Raw genomic sequence first — 12,326 nt, 5'->3', positions numbered from 1 at the left:
CTCTCATCCTGGTTGGTCAAACCAACTGCTGATCTGCTGTGGAAGCCCAAGTAGCTCAGCAGCACCTTGTGCAACACTCAGACCAGCAGCCCGCATGGTTCCAACAACCATGTCATGTTCAAAGTCACATCAATCCCCTTTTCTTCCCCATTCTGGTGCTGGCTTCCAGCTTTAGCAGGTCGTCTTCGCTGAGACTTGCCCAAATGCGTTCACATTCTGCCTCGCCATTGGCTGATTGGCCTTGAACAAATCCCCTAATAAAGTGGCCAGTGAATGTATTTCAATGTATTTGCAAGGTAACTTAAAGTTAGAGTGAAACCAAACAAACAAACAAACAAACAAACAAACAAAAAAAACCACCACCTGTTCAATCTCTGACTAGCTTTCAATTTCCGTGGAACATTCATCATTTGAAAACGATTTTCCCGGCAATTCCAGACGATCCCCTTTGCCAAAGTAACATGTCACGATTACACACAGGACAAAATTTCAGTTCCATCAATTTTGGTGATATTTCAAAATGCCGACACGCAAAGTACTCAGCAGTGTTTACAGGCTCACGCGGTGATATCCAGTTGCTTATGAGACCCAGACGTCGCGCTGCTCCTCGTCGCCCACGGGCGCACGCACGCGACGCGCACGTCCTAACGCAAAACGTACCGAAAGAGAGACGACAGAACGCACACGCACTTGCACTCACAAAACTATACACTTAACGGTAGGTGAACTGTACACTCTCCGTTGAGGTTCCGGTATTATATATATATATTTTTTTTCCCTCCATGATTCCACATTGACTGCAGTGTGTACAGAATGCCGACAACAAAACTGAGATGAGGGCCTGCAAAAAAAATAAAATGTAAAAGTAACAGTAATGGGAAAGCACACTGCCGCACAGCATAAGTGTTTGTGTCCGTGTGGGGACCCTGTTTGCCCGCTGACGAGTTGTAAGGGTGTGTGTGTGTGTGTGTGTGTGTGTGTGTTTGTGTGTGCGTGTGTTGGCGTATGTATGAAGTCTAGATTCCTTGCCACCAGAGACATCCAGGGGAGTTTACGCGAGCGAAGGATCTGGACAGGCTCTATCGCCGCGCTGTCGCGCTCTTCATTTTTTTTGTTTTCTTTTTTTCCGAATGGTCCGAGAGTGTGTTGTCCCTTTTTCTTTTGGAGGGGAAGGGGACGGGCGGGGGAGCTTTAGGGGAGGGGTGGGCCGGGCGAGGCGGTCTGTGTGTGGTGTCGCGCCAGTGCCAAAGTCTTCTGCCTTTTTAGCCCAGCTGTCTCAGTTCCATGAGAGGGCCGCGGGGAGGTAGGCAGCGCCGCGACAAAAGTGGCTCACAGAGTCCCCGCGAGGGAGGCGTCGGAAATGTAGTCGCTCTGATCCCAACTCCCCGAGAAAGCGTCTCTCCTCTCTCTATCTCTCTTTCTCTCTCTCTCTCTCTCTCTCTCTCTCTCTCTCTCTCTCTCTCTCTCTCTCTCTCTCTCTCTCCCTCGCCTCTGCCTTTCTTGGCTGCGCGGATTCTGTCTCTCGGTGAAGTGCGCGGCGGTCCTCGGCTCCTCCGGTTTCGGGATGAGCCGGAGTGAAACCTTCCTTTTGCGGAGGGAGCGTCTTCTTTCGGAAAAAGGCAGCTGCTGATGTGTGCGGTGTTGATGTGCGTCGTCGGCCGTCGTCCGTTCTGCTGGAGCCGTCTTCGGTGTCTCCACGTGTATGCGTTGTTTTGCGAGTGTCGGTGGGCGAGAAGGTTGTTTGTGTGTGTGTGTGCGCGCGTGTGTGTGTGTGCGCGTGTGTGCGTGTGGTATGTACTGTGTGCGCGCGTTGTTTTTAGACGAAGAGAAGAAGAAGCGTTGGAAGCAGGGACACACACACAGTCACAGAGAAGCGATGCAGGCGTGGGGCCCACTGCCGGCTGTTGATGCTGCTGCCGCCGCTGCTCTTCGGCCCCCCAGGGTCCTGAGAGTCTATTGACCCCTGGGCCAAAAGAGCCTGGAGAGGGAAAAGAGGAGGAGGAGGAAGAGGAAGAGGAACATGGGGAGAGGTGGGCAGAGAGGAGCGGAAATAAAAGTGTGTTAGTTACAGAGGAAGCGGACGGCAGGAGGGGAAACCGGTCTCGAAAAATGTCTTGCAGCACTCCGGTTTGGGAACCGAATGGGGAAAAAAAAAAAATAACTGGCACAAAATCAGACGTGAGCCGGACGTGAAAGCCGCGATTGGGTTGGAATTCCGAGAACCACGGGCTTTTATACCAAACGAGCCTCACACTGAGGGGAGCAGGGCAATTGCATTTAAAATTGTGTGACTGCACCGAAATGACCACACGCAGAAATCCTCGAGTCCTCAGAAAAAAATCATTCCTGGAATTGTGCAGAACTACGGAACTGTAGCATTCGCCCTCAAAAACCCGGCCGATGGGAGAGAAGCGGAAACTAAACGCACCTTATTGAACACTAGTGGGCCTTTCACCTTCTAAAAAAGAAGTAGAAATAACAAGGACCTGAGGTTGCATGCACGGCTGCATCATCAATCTGCGACATCGTTGTTTTTGGTTGTTTTTCAAAATTTCAGACATTTTGTGGATAATAAGACATTTTATTCTTGCAAAAAATTTTAGAAAAGTAACGGAATCATTACTTGATAGAGTAATTATGATATAATTACCAGTTTTGCCACAGTAATCCCATTACATTACTCTGTTACTCAAAAAGTACTTTAATTACAGTAGTGGATTGAAGTAATAGATTACTCTGCAACACTGGTCGGGTGCGTGCGATTGCACTGACTGAACCATGAACCACGTAGCATGCCATGTTGAAGGCTCCTCACCTCTTCGCACTCGAAGTCGTCAGAGGGGATGCACTTTTGGCCCCCGTCCTGGAAAGAAGAGGAGCGCAAGTAGGAAAAAGGTCTCACAAATGGTGCAGCCACATTTCCTCAGCATTCAGACACATATCACTATTGGTCAGATTGCAGTTCGTGTCCAGAGTCCTGCTTAAAATGTCAATTAGACCTACTAGCTTTCTGTGCGTGCTCCACATGCTAAGACAGCTGTTAAGATGATCATGATGATTATGGTGCAAGACACATTGGTATGAAATAGAAAGGGAACTCAATATTGAATGGCAGCGAAGATGCCCATGCAGGAATACTGGGATAATAAGTAATTTAATGAACAAACAATAAAAAAGGGGATCGGAGCTCCGAGGCACAAAACACAGTAAAATGGGAGTGCGAGTGCGAGGAGGAAAGGAGGAAGAAGGTCTCTTATACACTGGACTGGGAGGGGAAGAGATAAGGAAGGGAAGAAGAGGAAAACAAAGCACAGAGAATCAGCACAAGCTGACACTTTTACAGCCTCCTCTGGTGGACCACGAGGAGAATGTCTCGAGAAGGTTATACTATGAACGTCCTACTAGTGATCATATGACACAGAATACAACAGAATAAAGAATAACCCAAGAATACATATTTTCCATTACAGCAGTTAATAATAAAAACTAGAATGTGTTGAATTTCCTGGTCCAAGTAAGAGGCAACTAGTCAAAGGAAAGCGGCCACCTTCTATCTACTGCGGCCGAGGAATGAAACGCACAGCTTGTTCTCCTTCTGTTGCCCCCCCGCCCCCACCCGAGCTGATCTGAAACTACTCAGCAATTACACTGAAAGGGTCAAACATGCGACAGGAAGGCTAAAGCCAACAAGGCAAACTGCCCGTGCAGCCCCGACCGGCTAGCAAACTACCGCGAGAGCCCACATTTCAAAATAATCACGCTTTTAGTGGTGCCAGTCGTTGCATCACCCACAGGGTTCGAATTACCCCGTGATCTTTGCTGGAGACCATTTTGAAGCGCAGCCGCCTGAGCGTGCAAACCGTATCCCTGTGTGTCAATAACAGGGTTACGGCAAAAAAAGGAAAATAAATAAAAAATAAATAAAAAAAAAAAAACCTCTGCTGTTGCTGCTGTTGGCTGTTAATGCCTTTGGCAGCTTTTCCACGTGAGAAACACACAGAACAGTGTGCAAACGGCAAACGGGACACAAAGCGGAGGCACAACATGTACCCTTTTTCTCCTTCTCGTTAAAAAAGAAAAAAAAAATCTATTTCAAATGATCCCCCCCCCAAAAAAAGAAGGTTATTAAAGAGAAAACAAAGACACTCTAATTGTTGGAGAGGTTGATATCTAAGCACCGTACATTCAAACCCCACTCTTATTTTAACCTACAGCCAGGGCCATAAATATTGGGACATGGACACAATTCTCATCTTTTTGGCTCTAAACACCACCACAATGGATCTGAAATGAAACAAACAAGATGTGCTTCAACCGCAGACTGTCAGCTTTAATTTAAGGCTATTTACAAAAGCAGCAGGATGAGTTCTGAAGTATTTCAGGCAATATTATCTGCTCCTATTCAGCCAAATGCTTCAGAACTCATTGGACGGCGCTTCACAGTGCAGATGGACAATGACCCGAAGCATACTGCCAAAGCAACCAAAGAGTTTTTTCAGGCAAAGAAGTGGAAATGCTATGCAATCACCTGACCTGAATCTGATTGAGCGTGCATTTCACTTGCTGAAAACAAAACTGAAGGGAAAATGCCCCAAGAACAATCAGGAAGTGAAAATGGTTGCAGCAGAGGCCTGGCAGAGCATCTATGCCTTCCAATCTTCAGGCTGTAATTGACTGCAAAGGATTTGCAACCAAGCATTAAAAAGTAGAAGTTTGATTTATGTTTGTTAATTTGTCCCATCACTTTTGGTCCCTGGGAGGCACATATACAAACTGTTGTAATTCCTGCACCGTTCGCCTGATTTGGATGCAAATAACCTCAAATTAAAGCTGACAGTCTGCAGTTAAAGCACATCGTGTTCATTTCAAATCCATTGTGGTGGATTTTCTCTGTCGATGTCCCAATATTTATGGACCTGACTGTACATTGGAAAAACAAGTTTTCACTTGTTTTTTCACAGTCATAAAATTAATATTAAAGGTAATTGAACAGACTGACTGGGCAAACTTAATATTATGTAGAGGATTATTCTGTATATGTATAGAACATATAGACACACAAACACATGTATTTATTACACATTGGAGAAGATAGAGGAGGAAATCAGAAACAGCAGCAATGTGTCACAGTTTGTATGCAGAGTATGAGGAGTTTCTAGGCTGAAAGATGGACACACACACACACACACACACACACACAGGTCCTCTTATTTCCACCAGGCTCTTTGTCAGCGCCTTATTAGCATATCTCCTCCTGATACGTGGACAGGAGAGCCAATCAGATCTTATCGCTCGTCGGGGAGGAAGAGAGCCCTTTTGAGCGGCCGGGATTCATTGAGAGCAGCAAAGAAAAGACGGGACGCGCCTCACATTGAATCCTTATCGTCGCTCATACATTACATTACATTCTGCCGCTCATACGTAGCTGCAGATAGGCGTCCGCGGCGCGCGCGTGCGTGCTGCGAGAGTTGATAATTAAACCACAGGGGTGAATCGCGCTCGCATCGACTATTACTTCAGACAGCTCTGCTCGCCTCTTCTCCAACAAACTGGCGACGCGGCACCGCTGGCAGAAAAATGAATGTGCCACAGGGAGTGAGAGAGAGAGAGAGAGAGAGAGAGAAGGAGAGGAAGAGAGAAAACATGACACAACTCAGAGGAGATATTCCCAGCAGCATGTGCAGGTAATTCAGAGGGATCCAGAGGGACGCCGGTGTTGCTGCATCTTTGCTTTACGCCGTGTCTCCGCTTCCCATCTGTTTCCCATCTGCTTCGCTCCCTCTCTGTCTCTTCTCCGCTCCGTCCCCGGGGGGGGCAGGTGTGAGTGAATTAGCCGGAAATGAACACCGAGATATTAGGGAAACCACCTCCAAAGCGGATGCTTAGTGCACTGATATGTGCAGGTGTGTGTGAGAGGTGGACAAGCGGTAAACTGAAGCGTTAAAGGCGCTGTTTGAAACATTCGAAGGGAGCTGGTGGCATGAAAGAAAATTAAAATACACCCTGGATCATCTTCAGACACTGGGCTGCACTTGATCTTCCCGGGAAAGTTGTGTAAAGTCCCACATTCAACCGCAACCCCCCCACCCCCACCCTTTTTTATCTTCTTTTAAAATGCATGCACCCACTTTGAGTTGTTGATACTTTTGTCAATAAGTTTAATCTCAAGAATTAATGTGAGAGTCAGGATCCAGTCAATGTTTCTGCTTTTAAGAAAGTTTTCTTATTTGACTCACACTGTCGGCTCGGGGTTTGCTCTTGGTGGGAACAACTGGCTGCAAGAGTGTGATCAAACGGACTCAACATGGAGAGTGTTGGGATTCAGGTCTCCGAACTCTTTCGGTTTGTTTCAGGTCAGAGACAGGAGGGGGCGTGGCTTCACTCTGCTGCAGCGGCTGACAAGGCACACCTGATTCCTATTCTCCTGATTAGAACCCCTCGTTATACTCTGATTTCTCTTCACTCAATGCCAGAGTACAGAAGCGCATTGCTGCCATCCTACAAAAAAGTAAAATAGGGCTCAGTGTCACGTTATAACGTGATAGTTTCACGTTTTTACGTGATAATTTTCACGCTATAACATGAAACTATCACGTTTTTACGTGATCATTTTTCACGTTATAACGTGATACTGAGGGAACATCAAAAAACGCTTAAAGAGCTAAACGTAGCTTAATGACCGAAAACAGCGATCAATCAATGCCAAATTTCGTGTGGACATCTCTAGTCATGCCCACTTCCATCACTCCACCAAAAACCAAAAAAACAAAACAATAACTCCCATTTTATGGATACTCTCCATGTTAAGGCACTAAGCTACAATAAAGGCTTAACGTAGCTTAATGTCTGAAAACAGACATTACACAGAAAAAATCAACTATAACCAAATTTCACATGGGTTATACAGGATTTAAAAAAAAAAATGCAAATCCTAAATTTCCCAATATGGTGAAATATGTTGATGATTGATCGCTGTTTTCGGTCATTAAGCTACGTGAAGCTCTTTAAGCGTTTTTGAATGTCCCTTCAGTATCACGTTATAACGTGAAAATTAATACGTAAAAATGTGTTAGTTTCACATTTACAATGACAATCTATCACAAAATGTGACAGTTTCATGTTTTTACGTTGTAATTATTACAAAATAACGCGAAAACTATCGCTTTTAACGTGATGATTATCATGGAATAACGTGATTGATTCACGTTATAACGTGAAAATTATCACGAAAAAACGTGAATCGATCACGTTATTCGTTAATCAATCACGAAATAACGTGATAATTATCATGTAAAAAGTGATTATAACGTGATACTGAGTCTTTTTTTCCTAGGGTGGCAGCAATTTGTTTCCGTACCAGAGTGTTCCACGTGCTCCCCTATTATGTTGCTGCTGTCCGTGCAGCAATATTTTTTAGTTTGATACTTTGCCTTGAGGTTTTTCCCCCTGCCTCTTTGGACCTGTTTTTGCCAGAAAAAATATTATGACTTTTAATCAAGACTTTTATCGCACATTATTCTGTTGGAGGACCTCTTTCTTTGCTCCGAGATCATCCTTAACCGAAGGTTACCGACAAATAACTTACACCTATTCAAGTCAAGCTGAATTTGAATGTAATTGGATGGGACACTAAAATGCGCATAGCGATGCCAGCAATCTGCAATCATGTCACCCTGTAAAAGTTCATTTCTTCCCTCTACCAAAACATGGTTGTTTTTTCTGTCTTTGAAAGAGTGAGGGTAGAGAGAGGAGGAAAAGAAACTGCGAGTTTCTCTGAGTCATAACATAACAACATAACTCATTCGGATATGAAAATTATCTGGGGAATAATGCATGGATGTCTGGCTGCTCAGACTTGGCAGAGGTATTGCTCTTCCGAGTACCGGATGGCCGTTGGTCCGTCTGTGAATCCAGTGCAAACAGCAAAGAGCAAATTAATGCACTGAACTCATTGCCAGTGACGGCGCCGTTTAAAAAGGGACAGAACTCAAACAGGAGGGCACCATGGCAACGCACACTTCCTGGTTTAAGACTCCCTTCAGAGCGACAAGAAAAGGAATCATTTCCTTCCTGTATGCATGCAAAAAAAACTGATGCCCGTTGGGAAACGCTGAGGTGCACGGCTGCACTTTTTTTTTTTTTGCCTCTCCCTTCCCTCCCTGCTGTCTCCAGAGATTCTTGGACCGAAATGAAAGCCCGGCCGCTGCAGTCCTCGTTGAGCACACTCTCACTCTCTCTAGCTAATCTGCACTCCTGTCTCAGTGACATCTGCACCGGGCCCCCGCTGTGCCTTCTGAGTGGAGAGCGGCCAAATATCTCCTCCCCCACCCCAAAAAAAAAACGAAAGAAAAAAAGCCTGCGGTGTATTGACAGAGCCGCTGGCAAGCGCACATTGTGGCCCCGCTATGAGCGTGTCTGCGGGCTGGTCATAAAGGGGAAACAGGGTCCACCTCGAGGCTTGGCTGAGTTCAGGAAGGCATCACAATGAGCCGCAAGGAAACGTATCGGCTTCAGGGGGGGAAGGACACTGACTGCAGCATCAGACCTGCTTTGCGCAGCCAAAAGCAGTCGCCGCTGTAAATAAATATTGATGCGGAAACGGTCACTGGTCAAATCCCATGAGATGGGAAAGCGACAACAACGGAGACTTTAATTTGAATTTGGTTTAAAATGCAGACTTTACTCGCTGTAAAAGGTGGGAATATAGATGCCGGGTCTCCCTGCGTTAACATATGCAGACTTGTTTTTCCGCAGACTGTGAAATTTCCTCCCGTGGCCTTTTGTGCCTGAGGTTCTGCTGAGAGGGTTCTATAGAGTAAAGAAGTGAAATAAAAGAGTAATGCTTCCACTGCCAGTTGTACGTCAGTGGCTGCGTCTCAATTACAAGTACAATTGCGATTGGCAGGTGTTGCCATTGAATGGTGTGAATCACATAAGCCGTAATTCTCGTAAAATCACGTTTCCCGGGACACAATTCTAGTAAGATCTCGTCCCACGAGATTACCTAGAATTACGTTTGCTTTTGTTTGTTTACGTTTGTTTGCCGTCAAGAATGGTTGTTATATTTTTCTCTTTGATTACTTGCAAAAAATAATCCGTCTCCTCCTCCGTCCAAACATAACGCGCCATTTTCACTTGATGCATAATTGCGAAAAAAAAAAAAAAGTGTTTTCATTACACTTTTGCTATATACCTCGATGCGTCTGGAAAAACCACCTCATAAGAGGTAAAAAACGTGCAAAAACTATTAGCCATTTTTGAGAGGTTTTTCGAAATTTAGGTGTTTCCATTACCAGTTTTTATTGCGATATTTAGGTTTTTCCTAAATATCGCAATTGTAGGGGTAATGGAAATGCAGCTACTGTCTGAAGCAAAAATAAATTTAGCATAGGGACAGTGCTATGTAAAATAGTGTATTTTCCCATTTTTTATCCATCAGATTAAATGGAGACTACACATTCGAGTGTTTGAGGATGTCAGGAGAAGCATCCTCCTCCCACCTCGAGGAGGGTATAAGTGACACATTACTGCTTCGCTTATTCACTTATCAACGTTTCAGTCCTTAGTGGTGTCATCATCTCCTGACACCCTGGGTGCCATTTGGTGAAGCCGGGTGACGTGACTAAGACTCCCTGATTCAAGACGGCACCACGGTCGAGTCACTTGCTGAGGTCTATCCGGTCTGTTGTCAGGTGAAGGCATGGCTACGCCTTACACTTCACCAGCCATCCACAATCCCTAACTACATTACGTGCATGCATGTCTGTGGGACACAGGGAGAACATGCAAACGCCACACAGAGAAGTGGGAATCCAACCCGCAACCACGCTTGCCGTGACAACCGTGCAAACCACTGCTCTGCCAAGTTTACAAATAAAAAAATGTCCCGTGACATAATGTCTTCAGGTTCTCTCGTGGTATTGCAGACTAGGGGTGGGAAAAAAATGCCTCTTAGAATAATCGCAATTATGACATTGCCAAATTAAGAACTGATTCACAAATTGAAAAAAATATTATTTTTTAATGAGGCCGGAACTCATGTGCGACTGCACGGCAGCGTCGTACTGGACCGTTTAAGATGACGCACACTAGACACACGAGCAAGCAGATCCAAACCAACTCATGAGACGAGACTCCTACACACACGGCATAAAGATGATTGAAAAACGAATTTGACTGGTTCCTTCGGGATTTAAAGCCAGCACGTGGCAGCATTTTGGGTTTAATGAGGTTGAGGGGGAAAAAGAAACTCTGCAAAAGTCACACTGTTTGTAAGTTGTGTCAAGCTACAAACAAATATTGTGGGAACATGACGAACATGAGGAACCCTGTCGCCCGCTAGCACCCGGAGTTGGAAGGAAAATCCTCCAGTTGCTCCAAACCAGACGAGCATCCCCAACACCAGAACAAAGATGCCAATACGGGCGAGACCAATTACAAAGTCTATTGGGACTTTCTCGCTCCGCGGTATGTTGCATGCTTTGAATATACTGTATATACAGTATGAATCGTGATAACTCACAATTCTCGATTAATCACGATTAATTGCATTGTAGCCCTCTGAATCTGAATCGAATTGAATCGTCAGGTACATAGCGATTCCCACCCCTATTGCAGACTGCGTGATCGCGCGTATGCAACTCTCTTTGTAAACATCTTGAGATTTCATATTTAGATAGAACATAATGTTGAAAAAACCCACAATCCATGGGATTCATTTGATATCCATTTGCGAAAGAGCCCACTGAAAATCTTGGAAATCCCCTCTGTGTGTTAAAGTTAGACTGGACCCCATTAGGTTTATTTTATTTTATTTTTATTTTTTTTGTCAACAGCCAGATGGAGACGCGGCAAGACTTCCTACTTGCGGACATCTGATGACATTTTATCAAGATATGCAGCTGTGTCTCACTATAAAGTCTTGCCAAACCCAGTTGTAGTAGATGGGAGGGAAAAAGTTACGTGCTGCTCAAAAAGGTTTCCCAGGGTCTCATAAAGTTGTAAGTTACCAAGCAAGGTTGGTAAAAGCTTCCTGTTTCTACCACAAAACCCAAATCCTGTCCAGCTCTGACCCCTCATTGTCTTTCTGTGTGGAGTTTGCCTCCAGATATCCTGGCTTCCAAACATAAAGTTCACATAAAGACACAGTTACATTAGGCTCCACCCACAGTAGTCACTTCAGGTGTGCAGAGGTAAAGTAACAAGTCCAACACATCTGCAGCAGTTCAGCACAATATCTGAACAACACGTCTGGATATTAGGCCCAGGTCTTACATAATTCATGCCATGAATCTCTTACATAATGGGAAGCAATTTATGGTGGCCTCTCGCCTCCGGCCTCGCCCATGTAGGTAATGGATGGCTTCCCACTTTGGCTGGCAGTCTAATGCGTGTGAAGGTGAAGAGCGCGAACATATGCACAGTACGTATATGTTCTCAGTCGAGCAACCCCTTCCTCTGGATGTGTCTGTGCTGCTAATGTATGATTAAAAAAAACATCAACACTGCCAACTCTCTTCCTCCATCACCTCCTCTTAAACAACTTTGATTGATCCTCCATCATCACCGTGGCGGCGCAATGTTTCCTCTCTTTGAAGCAAGTGCACACCGATGACGGATTTCCCCCAGAACTGAGAGAATAACAGAGACGTGTAATCTTTTGTTTAATTTTTAACACTCAACTCAAAGACTAATGGCCTAATCCAGCTCGGGCAAATCTTTCAAAGCACTGAGAGCACACGGCGCTGTAGCCCGAGTGGGATGTAATTCACTGATACGGGAGCAGTTGATTGGTTTTGATACGGGAGCAACTGTTCCGCCTTGCTCTTATCATTGTCTAATGACCATATGTGGTGCCGTATAATCAATGGAAAACAAATCTGTGCATCAATCAGCGCAGTACAGGAGACGTGTGTTCAATGTTTTGTGAAACAGTTCTGGACATTTGCCATCATCGACTGCTTTGCAAATCATACCCACTTTACTCGGAGCCAAGCAACTTGGCTTTAAAAAGCTCTGTCATTTGAAATCTTTCAAGAGCTTATTGATGTAAACTAGGCACCGCAAGCTCTTGCAAGTGAGATGAATCAACAACTTTGCTGGCTAGAGATTAAAAAAAAAAAAATCTAAACAAATGCAGAACATGAAGGCTTTCTCAAAACTGATTCAAAATAAGGGACAGTTTTATTTCTAAACATTTTAAGACTAATGCCCCTCCCCTCACTAATACCAATTAATTAACGAGTTATACTAAAAAAAAAAAAAAAGGTTATCTTTGAAAAAGTTGATCAATGAATGTTAGGTGGAATTCATGGAAAATGTAAAAA

The 12,326-nt window shown here is 44.7% G+C and overlaps 1 protein-coding gene across 1 annotated transcript in view; it reads right to left on the bottom strand.

The window, feature by feature from the left end:
• Positions 1–1,456: 1,456 nt before the first annotated feature.
• Positions 1,457–12,326, bottom strand: part of gfra2b (GDNF family receptor alpha 2b) — a 90,073-nt gene continuing 79,203 nt past the window's right edge. Inside the window, exons 9-10 of the mRNA XM_076029776.1 lie at positions 2,816–2,863; positions 1,457–1,978 (exon numbers count right to left, since the gene is read on the bottom strand). Coding sequence (XP_075885891.1) covers positions 1,817–1,978; positions 2,816–2,863 — 210 coding nt within the window. The 3' untranslated portion in view covers positions 1,457–1,816. The remainder of the gene's footprint in view (positions 1,979–2,815; positions 2,864–12,326) is intronic.

This window comes from Nelusetta ayraudi, unplaced genomic scaffold, assembly GCF_046127955.1.
Source record: "Nelusetta ayraudi isolate G7.1 ecotype Tasmania unplaced genomic scaffold, CSIRO-AGI_Nayr_v1 ptg000026l, whole genome shotgun sequence".
Classification (NCBI taxonomy): Eukaryota; Metazoa; Chordata; class Actinopteri; order Tetraodontiformes; family Monacanthidae; genus Nelusetta; species Nelusetta ayraudi.
The sequence above is the reverse complement of the archived record's forward strand: the minus strand, read 5'-3'. Positions and strand labels throughout refer to the sequence as shown.